The 27,770-nt window shown below is 35.3% G+C and overlaps 6 protein-coding genes across 9 annotated transcripts; 4 read left to right on the forward strand and 2 right to left on the reverse strand.

Moving 5' to 3' along the window:
* Positions 1–219: 219 nt before the first annotated feature.
* Positions 220–4,832, forward strand: Rab14 (RAS oncogene family member Rab14). Of its 3 annotated transcripts, none has more exons than XM_071712770.1 (7): positions 220–571; positions 1,654–1,766; positions 2,400–2,526; positions 2,611–2,728; positions 2,888–3,006; positions 3,106–3,174; positions 3,324–4,832. In XM_071712770.1, exons 2-7 carry the CDS (start codon positions 1,661–1,663, stop codon positions 3,439–3,441), a joined length of 657 nt encoding a protein of 218 aa, XP_071568871.1. In that variant the 5' UTR covers positions 220–571; positions 1,654–1,660; the 3' UTR covers positions 3,442–4,832. The 3 variants fall into 3 exon arrangements, with proteins under 3 accessions (XP_071568871.1, XP_071568872.1, XP_071568870.1); XM_071712771.1 differs by lacking the exon at positions 220–571 and adding an exon at positions 595–784; XM_071712769.1 differs by lacking the exon at positions 220–571 and adding an exon at positions 802–1,022.
* Positions 4,833–5,513: 681 nt separating this feature from the next.
* Positions 5,514–8,126, forward strand: LOC139776232 (uncharacterized). Its single transcript, XM_071712773.1, has 3 exons — positions 5,514–5,952; positions 6,792–7,128; positions 7,262–8,126. Exons 1-3 carry the CDS (start codon positions 5,900–5,902, stop codon positions 7,472–7,474), a joined length of 603 nt encoding a protein of 200 aa, XP_071568874.1. The 5' UTR covers positions 5,514–5,899; the 3' UTR covers positions 7,475–8,126.
* Positions 7,523–13,218, reverse strand: LOC139776227 (uncharacterized protein C05D11.1). The gene is made up of 14 exons (XM_071712765.1): positions 12,881–13,218; positions 12,462–12,703; positions 11,958–12,126; positions 11,729–11,892; positions 10,989–11,489; positions 10,659–10,910; positions 10,372–10,545; positions 9,975–10,205; positions 9,688–9,868; positions 9,295–9,544; positions 8,774–8,960; positions 8,559–8,702; positions 8,137–8,441; positions 7,523–8,053 (listed from the first exon to the last, which is right to left on the reverse strand). Exons 1-14 carry the CDS (start codon positions 13,092–13,094, stop codon positions 7,963–7,965), a joined length of 3,105 nt encoding a protein of 1,034 aa, XP_071568866.1. The 5' UTR covers positions 13,095–13,218; the 3' UTR covers positions 7,523–7,962.
* Positions 13,219–13,308: 90 nt separating this feature from the next.
* LOC139776231 (uncharacterized) lies at positions 13,309–14,816 on the forward strand. Its single transcript, XM_071712772.1, has 4 exons — positions 13,309–13,616; positions 13,914–14,239; positions 14,333–14,535; positions 14,618–14,816. Exons 1-4 carry the CDS (start codon positions 13,543–13,545, stop codon positions 14,717–14,719), a joined length of 705 nt encoding a protein of 234 aa, XP_071568873.1. The 5' UTR covers positions 13,309–13,542; the 3' UTR covers positions 14,720–14,816.
* Positions 14,817–14,967: 151 nt separating this feature from the next.
* On the reverse strand, positions 14,968–19,617 carry LOC139776229 (integral membrane protein 2C). Of its 2 annotated transcripts, XR_011719036.1 has the most exons (6): positions 19,289–19,617; positions 17,794–18,294; positions 17,582–17,696; positions 17,364–17,513; positions 17,074–17,274; positions 14,968–16,917 (listed from the first exon to the last, which is right to left on the reverse strand). XR_011719036.1 is itself a non-coding variant. In XM_071712768.1 (5 exons), the coding sequence occupies exons 1-5, from the start codon at positions 19,370–19,372 to the stop codon at positions 17,177–17,179; spliced, it is 948 nt and encodes a 315-aa protein (XP_071568869.1). In that variant the 5' UTR covers positions 19,373–19,617; the 3' UTR covers positions 14,968–17,176. The 2 variants fall into 2 exon arrangements, 1 of the variants encoding a protein (XP_071568869.1); XM_071712768.1 differs by having other exon boundaries at positions 14,968–17,274.
* Positions 19,618–24,070: 4,453 nt separating this feature from the next.
* On the forward strand, positions 24,071–27,702 carry LOC139776228 (F-box/LRR-repeat protein 4-like). The gene is made up of 8 exons (XM_071712767.1): positions 24,071–24,089; positions 24,673–24,898; positions 25,002–25,101; positions 25,191–25,782; positions 25,877–26,039; positions 26,125–26,494; positions 26,576–26,924; positions 27,069–27,702. The coding sequence occupies exons 2-8, from the start codon at positions 24,680–24,682 to the stop codon at positions 27,391–27,393; spliced, it is 2,118 nt and encodes a 705-aa protein (XP_071568868.1). The 5' UTR covers positions 24,071–24,089; positions 24,673–24,679; the 3' UTR covers positions 27,394–27,702.
* Positions 27,703–27,770: the final 68 nt, after the last annotated feature.

Consider the following 27,770-nt stretch of genomic DNA (forward strand, 5'->3'; position numbering starts at 1 on the left):
CATATTATATTAAAAATATTCTCATCCCATTTTGGATTTTTTAATTCCTTCAAATAATCAGTAGTCATGATACACAAAAACCTATAATACGAAATACGACGCGCGCGCAGCTCTCCGACGAGCCTCTCGACGAATCCGATTCGCGCTCCCGGGCGATGACGTCACAGCGAGTGAAGCGCGGGCAGCGCGGCGCGCGGCGGAAGGTGGAACGAACGGACGAGCTGACCGAGCTGACGCCTGACGGACGGACGGACTTGTGTGGCGAGTGACAGGTGGTTTGACGTTTCGCTCGTCTCGCCATCGTCGCTAGCGACAGCGCGGCCCGCCTGCCATATTGCGCGTGATATCTCGAGGCGAGCGTTACGTCCGCGTCGTCGTCGTCGTGCGACTCGATGACAGAGTGAACGAGCGTACGAGGAGCAACGAGCCCCGCGGACCGCCGTCCACCGCCGTCTGCGTCAGCCGTCAGCCGCGCCGTTTCACCGTTCACACCCCTCGGTCACGGCCCAGCGCTTCGCACGGCGAAGCAGCCCGCAGCCTTCTTACACGGCGGTTCCGATTGACGGAGCGTGTGAGTAATCCGCTCCGCGCGCGTTGTTGACATCGGGGTCGACTCCTACCAGTCATCGCCAGTTCGGTATTCCCAGCCGATATCCGGAAACGCGGACACGTCCACGTCCACGTCCACGTCCGTGTCCGTGTCCACCTCGTGGAATCTCTCTCGCTGCGGTACCCATCCTCCGCCGATCGTCGATCGCGGGCACCGCGCTAATTAGGCGTTAACGTAATTATGGGAGTGGGCGGCGCGAGTGTATTGTTGACGTTGTTGGCCCGAGACGGGTCTCCGCGTCTGCGGAGCTCGGATAGGCTCCGCCGTGGCGAAACACATGCCCCTCGCCTCGTCGTCGAGTTCAATTCAATCTATCCCGAGAGTCGTCGAGTAATTTAACACCGCCGTGTTTGTGAATGTCGGTTCTGCGACGAAGAAAAGTTTTCCCTATTCAAGAATTACTCATAAATTTGTAAACGACGTTTCTGCGTGTCACGAAAGCTCGTTGTCAAACATATTTTTTTCCAAAACTTGAGAATTTTATATATTTTTTATATATTGTTATATATATTTGTAATATACCAAGCAATAACAAATTAATAATCGATTTCTCAAATATAACATTAAAGCTCAATATATATATATTAATTAATTATCAAAACTGTATAATTTAGTTTAGAAAATTTATGGGTTTAATATTACATTTCTTTGTCAACCAAGGTTGATAATGATTAAAAATTTTTTTTGTCAATTTTGGAATTGTATTACAAACGTAAATGATTGCGAAAATATATACTTATTGACTATACTTTGAGAGATTCTCACCTGTTGTTGATACATTCCTATGAGTCATGGTGCCTTATCTCATGTTGAATGAAACAAAAGATCGTGGGATATTCTGTGAAGTGCAAGATTAGCATAATCCATCTCAGATATCTTTGCAATAAGCTTGGAAACAATAACTTCCTAACAATAAGTTGAATGAGCATTGCTTAAAGAACTTTCGCAGTAGATTATGAGCTTTATTTTCACTTCTCGCGAAATAATCGATAATGGACAGCTGCAACAAATATAATACCATTCTCCAAAAATCTTAATTGCAGGTGCAAAATGTCGACCGGTCCATATAACTATTCCTATATCTTTAAGTACATCATCATAGGGGATATGGGAGTGGGCAAGTCGTGCCTGCTTCATCAGTTTACAGAAAAAAAATGTGAGTAATAAAAGAAAAAAGTATATATATGTATAATTATATTCGCTTGTGGATAAAATCAAATGTAAGAATTTATACAAAAATCATTTTGTGCTTTATCATTGTTTTTTACGACACATTCTTAAAAGATGTGCTGTATAATCATACGCGTACATAATTATATGACTGTGGCACATTATGCTATGTATACTGCGCACACGACACGGATAATATTTAGACTTGCAACTTGCAACAGTGCACTGACTTTTGTTGTCAGTATTCTATGATAAAAAAATCTCTACTCCTTATTCTGAAGAAAAATTATTAGATATAAAAATTGTGTGTGAAAAATTATTAAATTCTTCATTGCTAAAGGCAGTTTGATATTTAACTGTTTTTAAAAATTCAGTATCATCTATAATAAATTAGTGCAGATGTCATGATTTTCATATATATTTATATAATTCTCATAAATCCATTTAAATAAAAATGCATGGTTTGCATATTGTATAATTGAGCTATGTGTAGAGCTATTTAATTAAAATGTAGTCCAAAGACTAAAGTTATAAATTATTTCTTGATGTAATATATCTTGTATTTATGCAAAAGTATTAAAGAATAAAGGTTTTTATATAAATGTTCTTGTAAATTTAGTCATGGCAGATTGTCCACATACCATTGGCGTCGAATTTGGGACTAGGATCATAGAAGTAGCGGGACAGAAGATAAAACTGCAGATATGGGACACTGCTGGGCAAGAACGATTTAGAGCAGTTACTAGGTAATGACTGCAATGTTTCGAGCAATAATCACATCTAATGTAAAATTAATAAATGCGTACAAAGGAGAAAATATTTCTTCTTAGATCATACTATCGCGGTGCAGCTGGAGCATTAATGGTGTACGATATTACGCGCCGTTCAACTTACAATCATCTCAGTAGCTGGCTGACAGACACGAGGAATTTAACAAATCCAAGCACTGTATGCACATTGCTATATTACATGCCGCAATGCAATTATAAAAATTCCATGTTTAATCGGATTTGTAATTTAATATCTATAATAAGAGAAAGAAAGTTTACTTTCCTGAATTATTTTATATAACCAAATAATATAGAAACAAATCAATTCTTTGTGCAGGTTATATTCTTAATTGGTAACAAAAGTGATCTCGAAGGTCAACGCGACGTTACCTATGAAGAAGCAAAGCAGTTTGCTGACGAACATGGCTTAATGTTTGTCGAAGCTAGCGCAAAGACGTGAGTATTTTATCTTAAAATATTTTAATATTTTAAATATTTAAATATAGATAAATTTTCTAATGATTGTAAATGGAATCGTGTATTCTTTTTTAACAGAGGGCATAACGTGGAGGAAGCCTTCTTGGAAACTGCAAAGAAAATATTCCAAAGTATACAAGACGGGCGGTGAGTTTGACAATTCATAATTACATAAAAGATATTTAGTACGTTGAATAAAACTCTACCACTTGAGAGTTATAAAATAATATGTTATGAACTAATACATATCCCGAATAATGTTTATTTGTAAATTAATTCTTTTTTTTTGTCGGTAGATTGGACCTAAATGCAGCGGAATCTGGTGTACAACATAATCCCAGTCAACCGGGTCGCACCAGCCTCCAAGGAGTATCTAATGAACAGCAGGGAGGAAAAGATTCCTGCTCCTGTTAGACCTTATTATTTGTTTGTATATAGATATATTAATTGATCGGTACTATTAATGCATATATAATTTGTACTAAGTGTAGTTGACAGATTGTCTCGTAGCCTGTATCCTCCCTTTGATAAGCGAAGTCCACTTAAAAAAAAAGAATGAAATATGTTCAAAATGTTCTTTTTTTAATTAGCGTCAATTTATGATGTTCAATACGATGTTATAAGTACTCGACACAATATAGAGACGTACATTGTAAAAATAATTCCGATAATGCTGCTAACTTTTGACGCACGGAGAGTCAGTGATAAAATGGCTTTTGTATGATTATTGCAATTTATATACTATTTTCACGTAGACGTTTTGTATATTTCATGCATTTTTTGTGAAGCCAGATAAAGGAAGATAATTCATTTAGAATATACATATAATGGTATATGTAGAAGCACATATGTAGAAGCCGATCAATCTTTCTCATATGTTGACTGAAATTTTCTTGTTGGAACGACTTAATGGCAAACACAAGCGATGGAATTTACATTCATCTTATTTACATCTGCATGGGAGGATCGCATATTTGTTGTAACATGCAATTTTTCTTTAAAAGATTTAATCAATGAAAATTAACTTAAATTATGAGTGGTCAGATTTTTCTCAATCTCACTTTTTAAACCTGCTTTACTTGATAAGATATGCACATCCATGCGAGCTTCGTGATTTCAGTTATCTTTCGTACTAATTATAGATGGAGAGAGAAAGTAGGGATCAAAAATTTACTTTTTTTTTATTAACATCTAAAAGATATATCTATTCTTGATGAAATAAATATATATACATATATATGTAAATTTAACATTGTTTTTAGTGACAAATTAAAGATGGAATTATTTGTCTTTCATTTGTGATATCAATTAAAAATCCACTTTTGGTTTCTACAATTTAAACTAGCAAATATAGTCGTATATATTACTTGAATATTATATGAAACAATGTAGCTTGAATTGTCACGCATTTTTTTTCCACATTTTTTTATCCACCCAGCGGATCTTTAACATATAATGCTTCTGTGCTTTATATTAGAGAACAGTATTAGCAAGATCTTATTTTTCACAATTACTTATTATATCGGGGGCTCACATAAACATGTAAACTAATTTAACATTGATAAATTAATTGGTGTGCTTTCACACACAGTTATACAAGCTCTATCTTGTTATGATTTAATCGTACAAAGGTAATATTACTATGGCCAAGGTTCCATAAAGAAATAAAACAAAATGAGAGACAGCGTGCAACGAACACGATGATTTACGTTCTCTTCAGCGTTGTATGGCTTGTAAACGATTTGTATTTCGGTAGCATAAGAAGATGCGAAGGATCGCTTCGAATAAACTTGACCAAAATTTTATCAATCTGTTTGAATCACGAGCGGTTTGTTTTTTACTATACACCCTGTATTAACCGTGTTATCTGAAATATTTTGAGAGGCAACAAAAAAGATAAATTTAGGATTTTTACAATTATTACAATTCCGTTCTTTTGTCGCATGTCCAATAGCATTTGTTTCATGGAACACTAGTGCATTTTTTCACAAATCTTTATTATATTTTTGGATCTTGTACGAATAACAAGTATGAGAAAATGCCAGGGAATAAATACTTCTACATGGTGCTAAGTGCTAACAAAGAGAACGCCAATCTTTGTTTTTGTTAATGAATGCTTTCCTATAAGAGCTATGTTGCTTCATTAAAATGAATACAGATTTTTTCAACGTATAGTATATTATATTTGTCTTTTACTAAAAATCCTTGATGTAATTTTTGTGAAATCTATTTCTAGTATATTCTACTTGTACATTATAATCACGTCCAAAACTTGTATAATAAAGGATTTAACTTTTCGCATCATTATAGAATAGAACAATATGTAATTTCTCAAAAATCTTTTTACTACAATAACCGAACAATTCTTTATTCTCATAATAAAAGATATGCATTTAAACATGTTAATCAAGTTTATAAAAATGAATAATAATAATTATAAATTTTTATTTATAAATGATTGATAATTATGTTTTCTTTTAATTTTCGAAGATAACAATAAATAATTAGGTCGTTCGCAACAATCAGGAATGATTAAAAAATTACTTTAAAAGATTACGTACATATATTAGCAAATTTTTTTCGTTTCGATGGATTTTTTTGTCATTATTTACAAAGATATATCACACTTTTTATCATTAAATATAACGCCTTGTTAAATATCATGGCTATTATTGTCGCGAATGCGCCGCGACGCGACGTACCGAAGACATGCACATATAATACAACTTCCAAGCAACGTGTACGCTCCACGTTGCATGTCAACGAAATGTCAAGCATCTATTGTCTACGTCGTAGAAGAGCGACCGCCTCGACTTGACACGTCTTGGCGAACTCGTGTTGTCCTCGTGGAAAATAATATACCTTGCGAAACATGAATTTACGAATGATCGCCGCTTTTATCGTGTCCTGTCACTTCGCGAAAGGGTAAGGTGTGATATGTAATTATCATCATTATTACGCATGATGCGTTCGAAAATTACGCGTACGGGATTACGGATTCGGAAGGGAGGATTCCCACGACCGATGGATCTCGAGAAAAATCACGAATGATTGAGGACAAATGATCTCGCGTGTGAATTAACCTCCACGACTACAAATAAACGACAAATTCCTTTTAATGTACATGATTGTTAAATGATTTTGGAAAAGATTTAATGATGTGATTGTATAAATGTATTACTCTAAAATGTATTACTTTTTGTCTAATTATACCTTGATCTACAATTCATTAGATTTTCGAATGCAATTCTATTTATAATTTGATCCATCATTGTACATATTTGAATGTATAATTTATATTAGGCCTAGTTTACACCGATCTCTTGATACGCGTATCAAATAGTATATTTGAGCTGATCATGCAGCCAATAATGAAACTATATAATTTATTAGTTATTTACTATTTAAATACGCGTATCAAGTGATCGGTGTAAACTAGGCCTACGCTATACATGCATTCTGAATCTTCGAATGATTATAAGACACATAAAATTGTAAATAGAATTCTATTTTGAATTTTGATGGGAATTATAAACTGTTTAAAATAAACTTCCAGTATAAATAATAAAAATGAAGACTAACGAATCGTTACATTTTCACCGTTTATCTTTTTCCTCGTATTCGTATTGCGGACTTGAAACATTTCCTTTTGTACGAAATGATACAAGGATGTGCAAAAATTTAATTTATCTAACTGAATGAAACTGAGTGAATGAAGTACAAGTTGTTGTCTACATTTGTTTGCATCATTTGGATTTAATCAGGGATAAAATGATGCTCTTCGATTTCACGGATGCGCAAAGTGTGGACGATTGGCGGGAGATGTCCGACACTGTGAGAACAGTGGGCAAATCCAAAGCTGTCTTAACGCTGCAAACAAGCCAGCTCTTCCAGAGAGCGGTCCTCTTCACGCTACTGAATCCGCAACCAAACGGTGCCGGTTTCGCTGGCGTCAGAAAACCGACGAATCTGGATCTGTCGAGATTCAGAAATATCGAGATCACTTGCCGGGGGCAGGGGCAAAATAGCCACTACAAGATATCCTTGAGACATCGAGGAGAGAATTCCAATGAGGACCTCAACTATGAACAATTCTTCACGGTAAAGCTTCAAAGTCACATCTTGTTTACCATTGTTTTCGATTCCATTTTACTGATCTTTGGAATTTGTATGTGACAAAGTATCGCGCTGGAAACAATCTTCTTTCGGTATTCTTCGAAAATTTCCGCTTCAGGTACCAATGTCGGACGACGAATTTTCCACGATGACTTTACCTTTGAAAGACTTCAAACCTTATTATCGTGGACGTGAGATTCCGGACGGTGAGCCTCTAGATACAGCAAATATCACTATGTTTGAGTTTCAAATTTATGGTGGAGTTTACCAGCCCATCAAGCAACGTGGCGTGTCGGCGTTAGAGATAGAAACTGTAGCAGTTTCTTCTTAATAGTCCATTCTGATCTTCTAGTCATAATAGAAAAAAAAAAACGCAGCATCTCCTGAAGAACTTTTATTTATATACACATCAAAAGTTTACATCTATGAATGACAAACATTTATTGGATATTCTATATTAAAAATAAATAATTGTTTTTTATATTTTCGAAATTGTTAACAAAATTTAAACTTTTTAAACATGTAAATTTTTATAAATACTTTTTGAACATCTTGTTGTTTGTGCGTGAAAGCAAACAAAATGAAAACATTATTAAAACAATAAATACATTATTAATATTATTTACATATAATATTGATTGTATGAATATTATTACATTGTATTAAACATTTATATATTAAATATGAAATCTTTAGTATTTCACATCAAATTCACATATCAAATAACTTTCTCAAAAAGAGCGTAAAATACATTTGAACAATCTCTCTGAAAGGGATATTTCCCAAGATTTTGATTGGTAAATCTTTATACCTTTATTATTAATAAATCTTTGTTTGCTTTTGCGTTTTTTCAGATAGTATTGAATAAGCTTCTTTAAAATTGTTGTACGTATTAAAACTATGATGCATTCTGTAAAAAAAAGAAGAATTATGTATTTACTTGTGTTACTTAAAAATAGGAAGAGAGAATAATGTGACAAGAATTGTACTTACTCTTTAAAAGCCTCGTCCATTGTCGAGATTTTAGACGTGTGACACACGATGATAGTCTTACACACTTCCGGATCGAATAACGGCATGATATATTGATTCCCTACGCGGTTCATATCGTCCTTAGTAACGGCAGAGATATGTCGTATCAATGGAAGACAATAATCAAGCGGCATACCGCGACAACACCTTAATGATTCATTCGCTCTGTTGCCTATGGCGTTCTTCATTCTTATGATCTGGTAGATCATAAGTGATTTGGCCGATTCGCAAAAGTTGTCGGCCCAATGCCCAGACACACGATTTTCCTGCGACAGAAAACTCATGATGCAAAATATTCTCTTTCTTATGTAGTTGTTATATGTTTTATATAATATTTATATATTTATTTATTCCTTGTATGAATAATCTATTACTATTCATACCACATTCGTTTTGGCCTTAATGTATGCGCCTAGCAAGTCTGTAGCGTCATTAATAGCCAGATACAACAACCCTTCGTGCAACGACACGAAAAATTCGAAATCACGCGCACGTTCAGAGTGTCGAATTAATAACGATAAGGGTCCCTGAAATTATATATCTTTAAAATGACGATGATTGATTTTGCATTTTGATTGACAAGTATCACAGCGCTTACATCCATTTGATCAAGATACATCAAACAAACGAGCAAAGCCGGCAGATCAGGGTTCCGATAGTCGTTTATGGAGGGATAAGTCCGTAGGAAGAATGCCTTCGTTTTGTTTTCCAATCCCACGATACATCCGTTAATAGCAACATGGTTCGTGAGAGTCATTAATGTCCAATCAGCAGTAATGTTGAGCCTAAAAATGTATTACTATTAGTATATTACATATTTTCAATAATAGTTTTTATATCTCAGAGCCGAGCCGCACACTAAGTTTCAATTTACACACAAGCTTAAACAAGTTACTGAAAAGCTTCATATATTGAGAAAAATTATTTCCTCTAAAACGACTTTTCAAATTTCTTATATATATGTATATATCTGGCGGAAAGAAAGTCTACACATGTTATAATTCAATGCTACAATAGGTTTTAAAAATCGTTACATGTTAATGATTCACTCTGCTTTTTATTATATATTATTATCCTAACATTTTCCGACAATTTATCAAGTATAATAACTATATTTACTTGGCTTTTTCCGTAACTACATCAGGAAAGAATGTTTCCCATGGAGCGTAGATATTTGAAACTTCCTTTGTTAATTTCGTGACGTTAACAGTCATATACAATTCCATATTTTTTAATAACGTCAGAGTTTTTCTGCTTGATTCGATATTTGCCATGATTTCTTTCTGACCCGCATCATTCTTCAGACGTTCTATAATGTCAGTGAGGAATTCTTCTTGTTGCAATAAGCTGAACACGAAAGGATTGCTGTCTACAAATATTCAAAAAATACATATTACATATTTCTCTTTTATTTTATATATATTGTTTCCAGTTTATTGATTTAAAAGTTGTTTCCAGAATTATGGATTTAAAGAATTGTTTACAGATTTAGAGATGAGATTTATCATTTACCTTCATTGTACAGTAATATTTTCATTAAATCGTTTGCAATCTGGCCCCCTTTTTTCTTCAATTGAGCAATATCATTTACTTTTTTCGTTGCTACTGCTTTTAATCTGTCAACTGTTAACACAGTATCATATAAAAGTTCTTTAATCCACTTAACGCCTTTCTCATACTTTTCATATTCAAGCTACATGAAAAAGATATGTAACAGTTATAAATCGGTTTAAATTACTTCTTTATAAAAGAAGAAAATGTAGTAATTTATTATACGTTACATACATAATTATACATACCTGAAGCATCAAATAAACACCAGAGGATTTGGATGAGAATCCCATGGGCTTAAAAATACTAATTTGAGTGGCAGTCACGACAGTATCTGCATTCAATTCATCTATTACTTCCTCATAAAGAATCAGATGATCGGCCCTTTTCACCGGAGATTCCATAATGAGCTCTAGCAATAGTGGAATATATTTTTTACATCCTTTACTAATGGAAGTAGTGTCCATGACGACAAACATCTGGATTTAAAAATAAAAAGCAATTAATTATCGTAATAATTATCTCAATAATTGATGTACAACCGTTAAATATGAATGTATGCCTTGAAATGTTTGCAAATAGAAAGAGATATTTCTGTGAATTATGCTTCCAACAGAATTACACAATAAGAGATACGATACTCACATAAACAAAGTTTGTATCGGCATGATCTAGATGGGTAAAAAACGGCAGTTGAGTGACATCAAATTCAGAATGCTGCTCCAGAGTTTCTGTACTGTAACTTGTAATGTGATGGAAGTCAATGGAATCTGTGCCAGGTACAGGTATACTTTCTAATACTTCGTCGGGTATATGTGACTTGAGAAAAAACATCATCAATAGCAAGAGTATTGCCAATGGCTAAGCTTTGGCTATAAAATACTTTAGTTACGCAGATACTTTCAATCTTTAATAAGAATATATTCACATACATTTTCGCTTATGGCTTGGAAAAAGAGTATATCGTTTCTCGCTAAACCAAGCATGCCGAACTCGTGTATCCGATCGATTTTCGTGTTTCTCTCCTCTTCCAAAAATATCTTCAACATTTCACGGCTAGGCGTGCCTCTTACAACGATCATCGGCGTATCGACAAAATATTTCTTGTAAAGATTTGACCAGTAACATTTAGGTTCATTTTCTAATCTTTTGAGATAATGTACAATATTCAATCTATAATCCAGCTGTTAACGAAAACGAAGGAATTTTAATCAATATATCCGATAAAACGCAGCAAAAAAATAAATAAATTCGTAACATACATCTTTGTTCGTTTTTCCATATAATACATGTTTAAATAGCCCAGTTGCGATTGTATTATGCAGATTGTTTTCCAAGTCACTTAAAATTTTAATAATATATCTGCGAATTACAGTCTTCATTTCTTTTAACTGTATACCAACGTCAGATATATGTTTAAGTACTTTGATCACAGACTCCTTGATTAGAGGAACTTTACGACCCGGCACATTCGGGAACATCAAACTTAAAGCTGAAGTCGAGAATTCATGTAAGTAATATTCATAAGAAATCTGTTCCCTGATAAATTCTTTTTGCAATGCACCGTCGGATGTGAAATATTGCGAGAGTAAGCAAAAGCCGAAATAATCGTACAATTTATTAACCGTGGACGGTCCTTGCCAAGCTATACGAACATGTGCCCCAGCGCGGGAGTAGCACGGATATTGGAATTCCACATCTACGCTTTTTGCAAGCGGTTTAATTGGAGTCTGCCAGGGTCTTTTAAACACACTTCTCTCTCCCTACAATTTTGAGACTATAAATATCAAGATTATCGCAAATACAAGAAAAAGAATATAATGTCAAGATTGATAATCACACATCTCTAATTCGATAATAGTATGTAATAATATGCAGTTAATAATAAACTACAATATTTTTCACTTATTTCTGACATTGAGATGTCTGTTTTTCTAATTTCTAAAATTAATAACTTTCAACCCAATTATAATATTAAAATTAAAATTAATTTATAATTTACCTTTGATATTATTTTTTCTTCTAAAGTTTCTAACACTTGCAAAACTTTATCATGCTGTACTTGACCTACTATTAACACAGTTAGGTTTTCTGGTCTGTAATATTCCTTATGATATCGTTTGATATCGTCGAGAACGAGATATTGCGATATGTGCGACGATGTACCTACACGTATAAAAAATAAATAACACTTACAATAACATTACAATTCGATTAGGTGTTTCTTGTACCTTGAACAATCGAGCTATATCCACAATTTTCAGGATACATCGCTTTCATTAGTTCAGTATATGTTACATGTTCTCCGTCTAATTCTTTATTCTTGGCGTTAAAATATAATGTACCCGCATCTTCTCCATACTTAGTAATATGATGTATATCTATAATATATGCTGCTTCCTATTATCAAAACGTACAAAGATGTTAAACATTTCTCACATAATTTTTACATAGTTTGTAATTATTTATGTATTAATCGATATATTAATAATTTATAATCAGGATGCAATGAGTATTTTACAGAATTTAAAATTATTTTTTTTTTATAAGAGAATGTACCATAAGCTAATATCATTTTTTTATTTATTAATAAAAAATTATTATAAATAAAAAGTTTTACAAAGATAGAATTGTAATATTTTAATATTTGACGTATTATATTAGTAAGATATTATATTAGATAATAAAAGAATTACTTTTCTTTTATATGCAGAAAAAATTATTAAAAATTTTACCTTAAGAGTGGGATAAAGTATATGATCGAGGTATACGGGCAGTAGGGAAAAAAATCCTTCGCTCCCACTTGTTTTCATGCTGTAACAAGTGTAATCTTGAAACGTATGAGTCTCAGTGCCAAGCGAGAAGCATCTGTAAGACCAGCGATCCAAAAGATTTGTATAGGGATACTGTTCGCTGCCCGCAAATGGAATATGTGCCACCGCTTCTGGAAGACCTTCGTCGTTGAGCACTTCGGTGGCTGAGGAGAGAGAATTGATACAAATAAAAATGATTAAAAGTATAAAAGTATTACTAAACACCTGTATTTTGATGTTTACTAATTTCCCTTTCGGCAATCTTCTGAGACGAATAAGAATTAATTCGTTCGTGTCTGGACATTAAGGAAAACCGTGTTTAAAGCGTGTACAAAAATTACCGAGTGCAAAGTGGCAGTTGACAATCGGACCTTCCACGTCTGCGATGCAAACCGTCAGGCCGGTTCTCGCGGATTTGTACATGGAAAACGGGACCGCGTCGTTGATCTTCAACGAGTGCACCAGCCTGAATCCCTCCGCGTCCTCTTCTTGCGGACCGTCGTCGGCGGTCCCCGCGCAGCGGGGACCCGAATACACGAACCTCGCGAAGTTCATTCACAGCTTCAGCTCCGTTCCATTGCCGTATAACATGAGATAAACTCTACTCTCTACTTGATCAATACTTGTCAGCCACCGTGCCGTTCAGCGCTATCAAACTATCAACCCGGTCTAAACATACGTGCATGTATGTATACACAAACACACGTGCACCATTGGTGCGTTCCGAAATGCACTGGCGGGATTGAAAGTACAATTCGCGTCACGTGTACATACTATAGATTTGCTGTACTGTCAAGTGTCAATACATCTCAAAACACACCCTGTGACCCCTGTGTATGGGGTTACCCCTCGACCTCGTGCTCTGGGGTGCTGGGTGTCAGGGTGTTTCAATGGATTTAGATCGTTCTGATCGTTCACCAGGTGCCAATCAGCCACGAAGAAGAAGATTTAGATCGTTGGCTCATCCTGGACGAACGTAAACGGGAACGCTCCGTTGACAGCTATGGCGAGATATTCCAGCGACTCGGACTCGGATCACAGCAGCAGGTACCGAAGGAAGCGAAATCGAAAGTCGAGGTAAAATGCAAGATTGGAATTTTTTTCAAAGTTCGGGATAAGTTTATTGCTCCAGTTTTTTGACACAATCTTCAACTACTCTTTTTATCCGATTGCAGTATGAGGTTAGGAAAAGTTAGTAAAATGTTTTATACAATTTTCAGTTTGTATCTTACATCAATTTTAATTAATATTTTATTAATTAAAGTTAACACTTAACGTGTCCACCAGAACGTGATCGTCGAATCGTTTGATGCGATTTATTGTCAGATCTTATTCGTGAGAAGAAGAGTCTCAGTGTTGCAATGACTCTTGCAGGTCTAGCAGCTCGGACAGCAGCGAGTCCTCGCCGCATCGAAGGAGATCGTCGAAGCACTCGAAAACGAAGCGCAAACACCGTTCACACTCGAGAAGTAGAGGAAGAGATCGGAATTCAAAGAGCCACAAAGGCTCCAGAAGCAGTCATTCGCGAGATCGAGATAGGAGACGTTACCGTTCCAGGACGGGCAGGTCGCACTCTTCGGATCGTACGAGAAGAAAAGCTAGGTCCACGTCCAGAGATAAGTCGCGAAGCCCCTCCAGTAGCTCGCAGTCGAATCAGCCGAAAGTTAACGTAGAGAAGAGCCAAATTCTAGCGGTAAAAGGTATAAACGTTTGGCTCTGAATATCACGATTAATATTTTACTTTAACGATTGTGCGTTATATTAAGAGATACAAATTGTATATCGCTTTTCAGACGAGTTTCCCATTGAGCCACGTTTCAAAGACAGCGTACTCGAGGAAATAAACGCCGAGGGTTTCACACCTAAGCAGTTCACTTCGTCCGCTAGCAAAGAGAGTAAATTTAAAAATATCGTTATAGACATTAGCTCGGATACCATACAGATTCCACCGGTGTCTAACGTTTCCAGCGGCCCAGAAAGCATATTTCACACATCGGTAAGTTTCTCTTATTTTTAAAATTTCCCGATGTATACTCCAGCGTACTCGTAAATAGATAACATTTGTTCCTTCCTCTCAGATTATGATGGATCAAGAAGCAAGGTTCGATAAATGGGTGAAGAAACTCTACACTCTTAGACAGAAAGCCATAGCTGACTTGGTACATACAAATAATACTTGACCTATGACTATACGTTAGTATTTTTTTTATACTAATGCATAATTGTATATGAAAACAAATTCTGTATGCAAAAAATATATAATTGATTAAATTTTTATTAATAGTTTGATAAATTGATATATAGGTAAAGAAGAGAAAGTTTTTGTGAAATAAACCTCGGAGATTGAAATAAAACCTTTTCTCATACAGCCATCTTTTGCCTTAACAAAACATCGATTCAAGAATCATTGTATTCGATACGGCATTAATACTGACATTCATATGTATCGTTTATTTTCTCGTCAGACTTTACAATTAATTCGCGTACAGTTTTACAAATTTGGTTTTTTTAACGCTGTAAAGCTAAGGAAACTTCTCAAACTCACGGAGATAGAAATGACTATATAGGAACTTAACTACAATCACACGAAACGTGACAGAGAGAATCGCGTAACAGTTCTATAATAAAGTTTCAAATGCGCAGACAAAATTACGCATCGCCGTGGAATTAACGGAAGCTAATTAACAAGATATTCTGCATTTCCATCCCCATCTGGAAAAATGGTGGAACTAACTAATGTATTATTTATTGCCACCAGTGTTTAATCTACATGTCTACGGACATTTAAAACGGCGTGTACGCGCCGCATATTTATACATTTGCATGTTCGTTTATTGGACTCGATAATACAAGCAAGAGCACGTAACTAATACGGAATGGATTATAAATGTTTAGGCACTCGGTCCATAATGTGATCCGTGCATATATTAATAAACACATATTTCCTTTATTTCGGTTGATGTTTTTTTTTATGGGTATTAACTTTTCTAATCTATTCGGAAATACAACAAACACAGTATCATTATTCGTATATTATATCTAATTGTTCGTTAATAACTATCTCAATAATTTATATATGAAAATGATTTTGCAACAATGCGTCTTCAGTTTGCCAACTTAATTTCGATATCAATTATAGATAATAATAATTCATCACACGAAACAGACTAGAATTTTATTTCTTTCTGATATACCGTTGAAATCAATTTTTACTCGCGAGTTATTTTTATTATAAAGTATTCTGTGAATTGAAAAAACCCAGAGACTCTCACTTCATAAATGTTAGTATTAGATACATCTATAACACGTAGCATTTAAAAGTAATGAATATCCGAGTACCTAGATACGCTGGCATTTAATGCCGTACGTATATGTAATAAAATGTTAAAAAAAAGTTTAAAATATTTATTTAAAAAACGGCTTCTCTCTGCATGTGTGTGACAATGCACCAAAATAGACTAATGGCAAAATTGCATTCAGTCGCGATTCTTATCTATTCCAGTTCTGGTTCTCAGTTCCAGCTTTTATGCATAATAACTTGACGATGAACTGATACGTAAAACATACATTTAAAATACGATATGATTTAAAATACTGCATTATTAATATTTACTAAAGCACGTAACTTTTCATGATTAGAAATGCAGAAGAGATAAGCAAGTCTTATATGGAATGTTCAAACACACCAAGACTTCTCTCGTGGATCAGCACTCTATGTAACTTCTGTGCTTTTCAATCCAAACGTTTTGTAAAAATATTTATGTAGTCACAGTAATCTTATGAATGTTTAACGTGTTTTACATATTAATCGCAATTGTAAAACAAATATATTTCTTATTGAAACACATTTCCAAAATTATTTTCAATTTTGCGATATTGATAATTCTTGTTTTATATCTCAATCTCACTGTGTTCTCAAGTACTGCCCGTAACGCAAGCGATAGATTTTCTAAACAAAATTCACAAATGAACATATCTATAGCTCACTAATAATAACGCATCATAAAACTGCGTCGTAAGCGCAACCACTTAGCACGTGCATGGCTATTCTACTAGTTTCATCGATTATTAACGCAGACATTCATAAATATAGTCAACAAGCTGTGTGCCAGAATCCTTAATAATAAACATTTTATTACTATGGCATATAACACCGCATTTGCTATCTGTTTGAATAATATACCACGAGGATATGGAAGAAATATTAATTTTCCTATAAGAACCTGCGGACAATACACCATCTTGCTGAGACTTCTTACATTCTTTTATAGTGATTCAATCGTTTAGCCTCTCACGATATTATAAAGGGGATTTCTCCTGATGTACTGTATACTTCAGATGAATAATAACAAATCGTGCTTGTATCATATGTTATAATCTAAAATTAATAGAAAATGGAAGGACTTATAATGACAATTTCGATAAATGCGGGAGTATATCTGAAATATGATTTAGGAAAACGCCGAGGGCGAGAAATTAATATTGATGCCCTATAAATGCAAAGTAACAATTCTAAACTCGACAGAATATTTACCTATTTGCCCTGGACAGCTTATAATTTTTATACACTGATCTACTGGTGGTTGTAATATTCTAGAATAATTGAAATTCCCACTGCTCAATTATTTCTCGCAGTTTCATTCGAAGTCCTCTAAATTTACGATATCGACTTCCATAATACTATTACCGGCGAATTGCCCGAACACTCCGCTCTGCGATGCGCTGCGTTTAACAACTGGAATATTTGAAAATACAATAATATATTAGAGAGCACGTCATACGAGAGAGATTGTACTTTGTACAACTTGAAATTTGATAACTAACCACTAGAAGAATTTACTTTCTGCAGCATATAGGTAGGCAAGTCTTGGCATTCGCGCGCTATGTACGTCCCTACGAGCGACATGTCGGTAATTGGCGGTGTGATTACTTTCATGGTTTCACGTACGACTGCAGTGTCCACTTCGTAATAACCTGATAATTAAGAATTGTACGTGCAGCATATTTTAATAAATAAGTAAATTAATAAAAGTCATACTTACCGTTGTACATTTTTCTAAGGAGATCATACATGTTACGAGGTGGCAGTACGCGCTGACGATTCAGTGGCATGACAAAGCAACACTGACCGTCAATATCTATGATACCCGTCTTATTCTGTAAGTAAATATGGCATCGTAAGAAATATGTTCCGTGCGAGGAGATCGCGCGCGTATGCCGAATTGCGATACGGGAATAGGATATTTTGACTCACAATGTTGAAGTCGTGTATAAAGCGGCCCTGGCGTCCACCGCGGAAATCAGGCACGTCGATCTTCTCATAATGCTCGTTCTCAAGATCGATCTCAAATCTCTCCTTGAAGAAGTTATTGATATCATGATCTATGTGTCTCGCGATATCTAGCGCATCCTGCTCCATGGCTCTGGTGAGACTTTTGGCGAACAGGTCGGAGTCAGCCAACAGTCCCTGATGAACCGCATTGTTGCCGTAGGACGCTTTATTCGAGCTGTCGTACGGAATGCTGTACCAGCCAGTACGGAATCTGCGCATCTGAGTCCTCGCATACTGTTTGTAGATGTACAGCCCACCGATCATGCCGATAAGCAGTATCAGCAGCGCGAGGAGAAAGAGCAAAAATGTTATATGCATATGTATACGATGGATGATTCGGTATCTTCTAGAAGCGATGAAACGGCTGTTCGGGACTTCACTGACTTTTGAATACGCTGCTTCGGGATCAGCTTTCTTACCCTCCTGTTAAAGAAGAATACCTGCATTTAACCCATCCCTAATTCAGATATCTTTTTGTTCTTTAATATATTTTCAAATTAATTTTTCAGTAAAATAGCAAATAAAATAACAAATTATACATAAAACTATTATGTCTCCAAAATGTAAAATCTACATGAAATTTACGAAAACACGGGTAATTGATAAATTGTTTATCAGCAAGTATAGATTCTTTCCTGCAAATAAAATAAAATTAGTGCAGAGAAACAATTTAATTGTTCCTCGAAATTCAATTTAATTTGTAACAGCTCTGCCCGTAAAAAGTATATAACAAAAGATTTAATAATTCTAAGAACTGACTTTTAAGATTCCGTTTCTGAATTACTTGACAAGTTGCGCGACGAAAAATGATCCGTTTTAAAAATCAATAAAAGCAAAAGAGGGTCTCATTTTCCTCGTTAAATATCCCTCTTCAGGCGCTATTTCCCTATCTGCATTTAATGTGTCACGCGTCATATCGTCATCGGGGCATGGAAAAGCATAAAGCGTGCATCTGTGTCACAACAGACAGCAGTATATTTTGTCATTAATTTACTTGGCCTGGATGACCTGGCTCCCGTTGGTGGACGCGCGAATGTATGTATGTGTACAAGACACACCAACACAGCTGAAACCCAAGCGCGCACTTGCGCTGATAGCATAGAAACAAGATAGATATAACGTACTCTGATATATAAATTGACAATTTATGGAATATGTACACACACACACACACTCATACACATGTACATATTATATAGATTCGACAAGAATTATTCCTACATGTATACGTGTGTATACATGTACACATATATACATATCAAGGGGTTGCGTTAAGTGGCTTTGCTGCGCACAACGCGACCCCGCCGTGACCTATTAAAGATAAGCTGGATCCTCTCCTGCCGAGACGGAGCGCCCGAGGCGTCGAAGGGGTAACGTCCGGAAGACGCGGCCGAGCGCCGCGGAGCGAGATACTAACCGCCGCGTTTTCCTCCACAAACAATGGCTGCTCCATTTTGTCGGACGCCTTCTTCTCGGTGATCGCTTTCGTGATTACCGTCATCTTCGCGGGGCTCGTTCACACTGCGGGCACTGACGAGGGGACCGGGCTCGTGTTCCGGCAGTCGCCAACCGTGATAAACGTTTATCGGGAGGGCGATAAGGTTCCTCGAAGCCCGAGGACGCGGAGTGGGGTATTCGAGACCGAGAGGCGACGTATACACAACCTCGCGAACAACTCCGGAACGACTGCGTCAGTGTTGGGATTGGGACTCTTGCTTGGGAGTTGGGATGTTGTTGGGAATGGGGGGATCGAGGAATACGGATAAATCCCTCCGGAGTGGAGCGTTGTACGCATGCACGAACTATGACGTCATCGACCACGTGACTGATCGACATACCCGTGCTCTTTCAAAGTTTACTCTTGGGCCGGTATTCATAGTCGGTTCTTATATTTAAGACCATCTTAAGTACAATCTTAAAAAAGGTGCAATTTCACGCAGCAAATAAAAGCTGGCGTTTTACCCCTTCTCCATCAATTTTCGTCAAAATGGCGAATCCAGCGAATAAACGCTCACAGTTCGACACAGTCCAACTTTTAGCAAATTGAAGCCACGGTCTTGTATATACAACGCGCAACGTCTTGAAGCAACGGTAAAAGTATGTTTATAATATTTATAAGTTATATATTTATAAGTTATATAATAGTTTATGATATATGGAAACTTTATATTGTTTATAGAAAAAGGTTTTTGCAATAAAAAATTATTTGTAATCAAAAAATGTTTATTTATATTTCTTAGTATTTTATCTATTATATAATTATATTACACAAATTACATTATAAAAATTATTTTTGGAAATGTTATTTATAGTTCTATTATTTTGCCACGGTACTGCTCCCTCGTTATTAAAAATAATGGCAAAATTTATTTCTAAATTATCTTATATTTATTTCTTTTCTTTTTTAACAAACACATCGCAGCAACTGCAGCAGCTATACGTCGTCTTCTAATTTAAGCTATAACCGCCACTGTATGTCTATAATATTTTACGTACTCGATGTATCGATTCAGGGACCGTATTCTCGAGCCTGCCCTAATGATTTTCGTATGCGACTTTCTATTTGAAAAGCATTGAATTTCGCATGCGAGTTTCATGAAAACGATTCGAGAATAGGGCCCCAGGCCCCTTATTCTCGCAAAATATCGCATACGATATGTCATGAATATCACACTTTGCAACCAATAGTATACTTGCAAAGTGTTATTTTCTAGTGGTATTCATAAAATATCGTATGCGATATTTTTCGAGAATAAGGCCCCAGAACTCTACAAAAAAATTTTTTTTCTTGTCCTTGGATTTATTTCATGATTTTCCTATTCATCATGCACCAAAATAAAGGAAAAATATCAATATCCCCTTTAAAGTTTGTTTTTGTAGTGGTAATATTAATAATACAGATTTTTGCGTTTTTATAGAAACAGTAACTAACACAAGTCAACATGGAATTTTGCGTTTGAAATTAGGGTATGCAATTACGATAGGTTTATCGACAGTCATCCCAAAAAAATTTATATTTCATAAAAAAGTTTGTTTTTGTAGCCAGGAGAACGTTTGTACGATATTTTAAAAAATCTATGATTTTAATTTTTATCTGTTAAAAAACCAAAACAAATATATTTGTATATTATTTTTATTAACTTTAACTATTATATTTAGCTTACAAAATAATGGAAAAAAGTTCAAAAGTGACCCTGTTACTCTTTCTTTTATGTTCATGAGTACTTTCTCTTATATTAAACCCCAAATATATATTAACATAAAAGAAAGAGTAACAGGGTTCACTTTTGAACTTTTTTCCATTATTTTGTAAGCTAATATAATAGTTAAAGTTAATAAAAATAATATACAAATATATTTGTTTTGGTTTTTTAACAGATAAAAATTAAAATCATATATTTTTAAAAATATCGTACAAACGTTCTCCTCTGGCTACAAAAACAAACTTTTTTATGAAATATAAATCTTTTTCGGATGACTGTCGATAAACCTATCGTAATTGCATACCCTAATTTCAAACGCAAAATTCATGTTGACTTGTGTTATAATATTCCAACTCCATTTTTATACTTGTTGCGGTTATGTCAGGTCATGTACTTAACAATCGTCGCTTTTTAACGCTGCTTCGCGTTGTGGTGGAGTGGGAGCAAAACGCCAGCTTATATTCGCTCCATGAAAAGGATAGGGGCGATAGCGAATAGCTTTTTAACGCTGCTTTGCGTAGCGGTGAAGTAGGGGTAAAACGCCAGCTTTTATTCGCTGCGTGAAATTGCAGCTATAGAGGCGATAGCGTTAGCTGTTCTTCGCTGGCTTTACAGTGAGGTGGAGTGGGGATAAACGCTAGCTTTTCTTCGCTTGCGTGAAATTTCAGCTTAAGATGTCATTAATCAATCACAGAGCCGTATTAGCATCTTAAGATATTACTTAAGACAGTCTTGAAATAAGATCTGATTATGAATACCGGCCTTGGGTTCGGTATTCTCATAATCAAATCTTATTTCAAGACCGTCTTAAAGCCCGGTGTCCACGATGCAAGAACTGTGTCCAAGTTTCGGTTTAAGCCAATGAAACTGCTACTTTTCTGTAAGAGCTGCAAGTTGATTGGCTTAAACCGAAACTTGGACACAGTTCTTGCATCGTGGACACCGGGCTTTAAGCCTTGTGTACACGATACTAGAAATCGGTCCGAGTTTCGGTTTAAGCCAATGAAACTGCTGCTTTTCTGTAAGAGCTGCAAGTTGGTTGGCTTAAACCGAAACTCGGACCGATTTCTAGTATCGTGTACACAAGGCTTAACACTATAGGATCTCTAGAGATACTAGAACATGCGCGGTAAAGTTAAGAACTATCAGCCGTTATCAGCATTCAGCATCAATCGCGTATTTATTTTCTCGTAATAAAAGGTATCATTAGATCTCAAAATCAACTTGCAGCTCTTACAGAAAAGCAGCAGTTTCATTGGCTTAAACCGAAACTCGGACCGATTTCTAGTATCGTGTACACAAGGCTTAAGGGGATCCTGCAGCCGTATGATTTACCGACATTATCATTTTCACATAAATCTTTTAATTGGCTTTATAGAATTGCAAAAATCTTTTACAGAATTAAAGTACGCACAAAAATCTAGGCTAGCAAACGCGATTTTATATAAAAAACACCAAAAAATTAAAAATGTTACTTATTTGGGCACATACGCAGCTGTCACCTGACGACAATATTTGGTTAAAACAAAAATTCTGCAGTTTATACATACATAATGTTTGTCTCCTATCCTTAGGAAAACATGTAGGAATAATATCGTGCAAGTAGAAGTAAGATTCAATGCGTACAATAAAAGAAAAATGTGAATTTTATTTTAGTACTGCAAATACGGATGCAGGATGACAAGAAGAGCAGCAACAGTAGTTGCCGGATCTTGCGTCAGATGGCGAGCAATCGAACAGAGACAGATGTCATTTCGTTAGACGAAGACAGATATAGGGAAAGCAAAATTAGAAAGGTCCTATAGTGAAGGCCAAACTTCCTCGATGTCGATAATGTCGAACATTTTTAATTCCGTTCTAATTCGTTTTCTATTATTTTCTATATTACCGGCCTATATCTGCCCTTGTCTAAAGCCTTGTGTACACGATACTAGAAATCGGTCCGAGTTTCGGTTTAAGCCAATCAACTTGCAGCTCTTACAGAAAAGCAGCAGTTTCATTGGCTTAAACCGAAACTCGGACCGATTTCTAGTATCGTGTACACAAGGCTTAAGGGGATCCTGGAGTGACAGCGACAAGGCATAATCGGTCTAAGCAATATCTTTGAATTGGCTGAACAGAATGGAAAATCCTTTTACACGATTAAAGTACGCACAAAAATGTAGAGGGCTGTACATGATTTTTTCTGATAAACTAAAAAAAAATTTTTTTTTTATAAATATTGTCTTCACCTGACGACAATATTTGCTTTATACAAAAATTCTGCAGTTTTTCTATAGAAAATAGTGATGCAGCCCTCTACAAAAAACTGTCAGGAATAATATCGTGCAATTAGAAGTAAGATTTGAAGCCTAAAAAAAAAGATATTACTTAGACCAGTGGAAGATGCAAGGTTAGGTGCTATCCTTGTCTATATCCTTGTCTATACAAGGACAGATATAGTCGGTGAGCACTTCTTTATCGACGCTGATCGAGTTCGCCTGCGGCTCCAGCATCCCCTTGCTGGGAGAAAGAAGTGCTCACCGACTATATCTGTCCTTGTATAGACAAGGATATAGACAAGGATAGCACCTAACCTTGCATCTTCCACTGGTCTAAGTAATATCTTTTTTTTTAGGCTTCAAATCTTACTTCTAATTGCACGATATTATTCCTGACAGTTTTTTGTAGAGGGCTGCATCACTATTTTCTATAGAAAAACTGCAGAATTTTTGTATGAAGCAAATATTGTCGTCAAGTGAAGACAATATTTATAAAAATAAATTTTTTTTTTAGTTTATCAGAAAAAATCATGTACAGCCCTCTACATTTTTGTGCGTACTTTAATCGTGTAAAAGGATTTTCCATTCTGTTCAGCCAATTCAAAGATATTGCTTAGACCGATTATGCCTTGTCGCTGTCACTCCAGGATCCCCTTAACGAGAGGTATCTGTCCTTGTTTCGATTGCTGCGCCATCTCTCGCTACACGCAATACTGCTGGTCCGGTGTCATCACGCACATTACGTTCACGTGAGGTTAGGTAACATTTCTGCTGTGTCGCTCGTGTATAAGAGAGAGACAAGAGTATAACTTTAATAATTAATTACTCGACAACCATGCGGACGATTGTCTTCAACTTTGGCATGGACGACAGATTTCCATAGACAAATATTCTCCGTAAATTTGAACTAATTCTTATCAAAGTGATTTTACTAACCACCCTCCTTAAACTGGTCTCAAGAATATACCGTTGCAATAATACCCTAATTTTTTTAATATTTGTGTACGTACGTGAAAACTCCAAAAGGAGATGGGGTTTTACATTTAAAAAATTTAACTAGGCCAAACATGGGTCTCGGTCGGATCTAAAATCTAATAAGAACGTTTATCGGTTCTCTCTGAACCCTACAACCCTTTTATCTAAAATATTTTTCCAAGAAACCAATATTTTTGGAGATAATTAGTGGAGATAATTTATTGACACACGAAATAAAACTCACCCCGTATGATACCAAATATATAGCGTTTTGTGTGACATATATGACTAACAAAGCACAAAGATTATTACGTGATTACATTTTATTATATTATTACTTAATATTTTCCATCTTTTTTAAGAAAGAGAATGACATGCAATTATCATTTCTCGCATTGCGAGAATGATGTCAGATATCCTTATACTGACAGAGTAGCGGTAGAAGAGGATCATGTTGATTTCATCTATCAATTTGTGAAGGATAGCAATATATCTGGGGACTGTAAGAATACTGCTAGCATAAGTAATATTCGTAAGAATATAATTGGAACACCTAGCAATTTTCCAAGGCACGAAGATTTTCTTTCGGTACGTGTATTTTCTGTTCTGTAGAAAGTATGTGATCACAAAATGTAATTTATGCTACAACGTTTGGTGATATTCGTTACTTTTTTTATTTCTTTAATACTAGGAGACGTATAATTTCGATATTTCAATATCTCCATGGCAGAATCAAGTGCCGTATACTTATGTACCAGAGTATCGAAAAGATTTATATATTCATCATATTGGTATGTAACATTTGAATTGATAAAAAAAATATTGTTACGGAAAATGTTTGTGTTCGGAAAAGGTTATAATTAAATTTTCTATTTTGAAGATCTCGAATTTCATGAAGCTGTATATCCAATCAGAATCTCTATATATGAGGTATATAATTTTGGGAACGTATTTCAAGTTTATGCTCAAGATTCTGAAGATGAGGGTCAATGGATTTTATTATGGGATGGACCAACCAAGTTCCACGAAATTTCTCTGCAACTCGAACGTAGACGTTCGGAATCACGGATATTTTCTCCGCCCTTACAGTCTTGCAACTTTAAAACCAAAATGCTCAGATTAGAATTTATATCCAACTCTGGCACACAGCTAGATGCTGTGATGCTGGTTGGTACATCAAAATTGATTATTCCTAAAGATCCTGAAGATGAGAGTATAGCTCATCTCTTATACCGCAATCAGATACGACGACATTCTTGTTCAAAAAGATTATGTTCTTCTCGTTGTTCCGAAGAATTCAAAAGAATTCAAAAAGAACCATCTTTTATGTCTATAACGTCTGTGTCTACGGACTCTTGGAATTTCTGTGAATTGTTTGACCCTTTTAATAAAACACGTGATTATGAAAATGCGTACGTGGATATACTTGATCTTCAAATGGAATTTCCATACGATTGCGTTATATGTAAAAGGTACTACTATAATTGTCGACATTAAGTAATATTCAATCTTATTGTATTCACTTAATAATGAAAATGTAATAATGTGTTTCAATGTTATTTGCAGCGATGAGCAAGTATCTCGAGAGGAAGATGTGCCATCTTCTAGGCGGGAATATGTGAATCACCCTTTATTAAGAGTTCATTGGAATTATGTAAAATTTATAGAACATATCAAACTCTCTTTGGGAGAATCCGAGGAGCAACTTGACAGTTTTTCCAAGCTTCCTGTAAAATATTTAAAGTATTTATTTTTCGTAATAATTTATTACAATATAATCTCATGTATTAAAATTTTATATTTTGTTTTTGCAGGATGAAATAATACAAATAATATTAAAATACTTGGATATGAGGTCGTTTTGCCGTATGAGCAAAGTAAATAAACGCCTCAATAATTTAACACGGGATCCTTTTCTCTTCACAAGTTTGAACTTGCGAAATTTAAAAAAAGAATACTCTAATGATTCATCCTTTTGTTATGATAAAACTCTGTTTTATTTTGCATCCAAGTGCAAATATTTACAACAGTTGGATCTTACAGCGAGCTGCATTTCTGCTCCGGATTTCGTAAACTTTCTTCAGAGTTGCGGCGATGGTTTAACGCATTTACGATTAAGTCGCTGCAATTTTGTTGACAAATTATCTCTGTTAAAAATTTCAGAGATATGCAAAAATTTGAAGGGTACGTAAATAAATATGACTGTTAAGATTACAGATAAACTGTATATGACCGATTGTATACATTTGTTGGGTTTTTTTTCAGTATTGGATCTCAGTTATTGTACTCTGGTGGGAATGGACCGAGAAGTTTCGAGTCTCGGAAATCTAGAATTTCTAGAGAATTTAGATCTTAGAAGGTCATGTATAACAGCTGAATCTCTTTGTGAAATACTGCAAAAAACTCGTCGAATGCGTGACTTAAATTTGGAACGGTATAATTTTGCTATAATTGACGATATAAGACCACTACATTTAGACGCAATTACAAAACAGCTAAGAACGTCGTGTCCAGATTTGGAAATAATAGATTTATCGGGCAATTTAATTACATCGCGAGGTATCGATGCCCTCGCTGAATGCAAGAATTTACGAAAACTGACAATGATGGAGATGTACGTGTGTGCTACATTTTCTTTTAAAACACATAATTCTTTATCAAAATGTGTATTTACATTTCTTGCAAACATCATGAAACAGTTATGTTGTTTTTCTTATTGCGATTGAAAAACCGCATAATAATATGACTTTTGTTACAGGAATTACAACCCCGAAGTCGAAGATCTCTGCATAATCGATAAGCATAGCTGGCATAGATTGTTTTCCTCCTGTCAACGCTTAGAAGAAGTCAATTTGATGAATTTGAATGGCGATGTCTATGAAGGACTGACACTGTGTAAAAACTTAAGACAAATATACTTGGATTGTTGGTCTTTATGTTTCGCAATTCTCGAGCAGTGTCCTAAATTGCAAACAATTTATGTTTCACGGAATCTGTACTTCGAAATGCCTGACGATCTCATTGCTGAGGCGAAGAAAAAATATCCACGCGTGTCCTTCCATGAATATCAAAAGGGAATCTAAAACCAAATTTGACGACGATGAGAAAAGTGAAGAATGACGAATGTGAAGGAAAGTGGCATTTTTACTGATTTGCCTGAAATTTAACAATATATTATGTATTTTGAGGTGTTAAATTCGAATACCAAAGCTAAAATCGTCGCTCTCAAGTAGAAACAAAAGTTATCAAGTACTAAAAGTGACAATTTTTCGGGTTAAGAAATATTCTATATCGACAGGGTACAAGTACATACATGAGCATCAGAGAAAGCATTATGCGCAGTGATGTAAAAGTACGCAAAATTTAAAATAAATAATAGTTTTGAAAAATGATTTTTGTATATTTATATATAGTATAAAAGAAATTTAAAAGTTTGCGGGGGAGGGCCTCCACCCTTTCC

This window comes from Temnothorax nylanderi, unplaced genomic scaffold, assembly GCF_030848795.1.
Source record: "Temnothorax nylanderi isolate EJ_2023f unplaced genomic scaffold, tnyl_v1.0 TNYL_tig0115_pilon, whole genome shotgun sequence".
Taxonomy (NCBI): domain Eukaryota; kingdom Metazoa; phylum Arthropoda; class Insecta; order Hymenoptera; family Formicidae; genus Temnothorax; species Temnothorax nylanderi.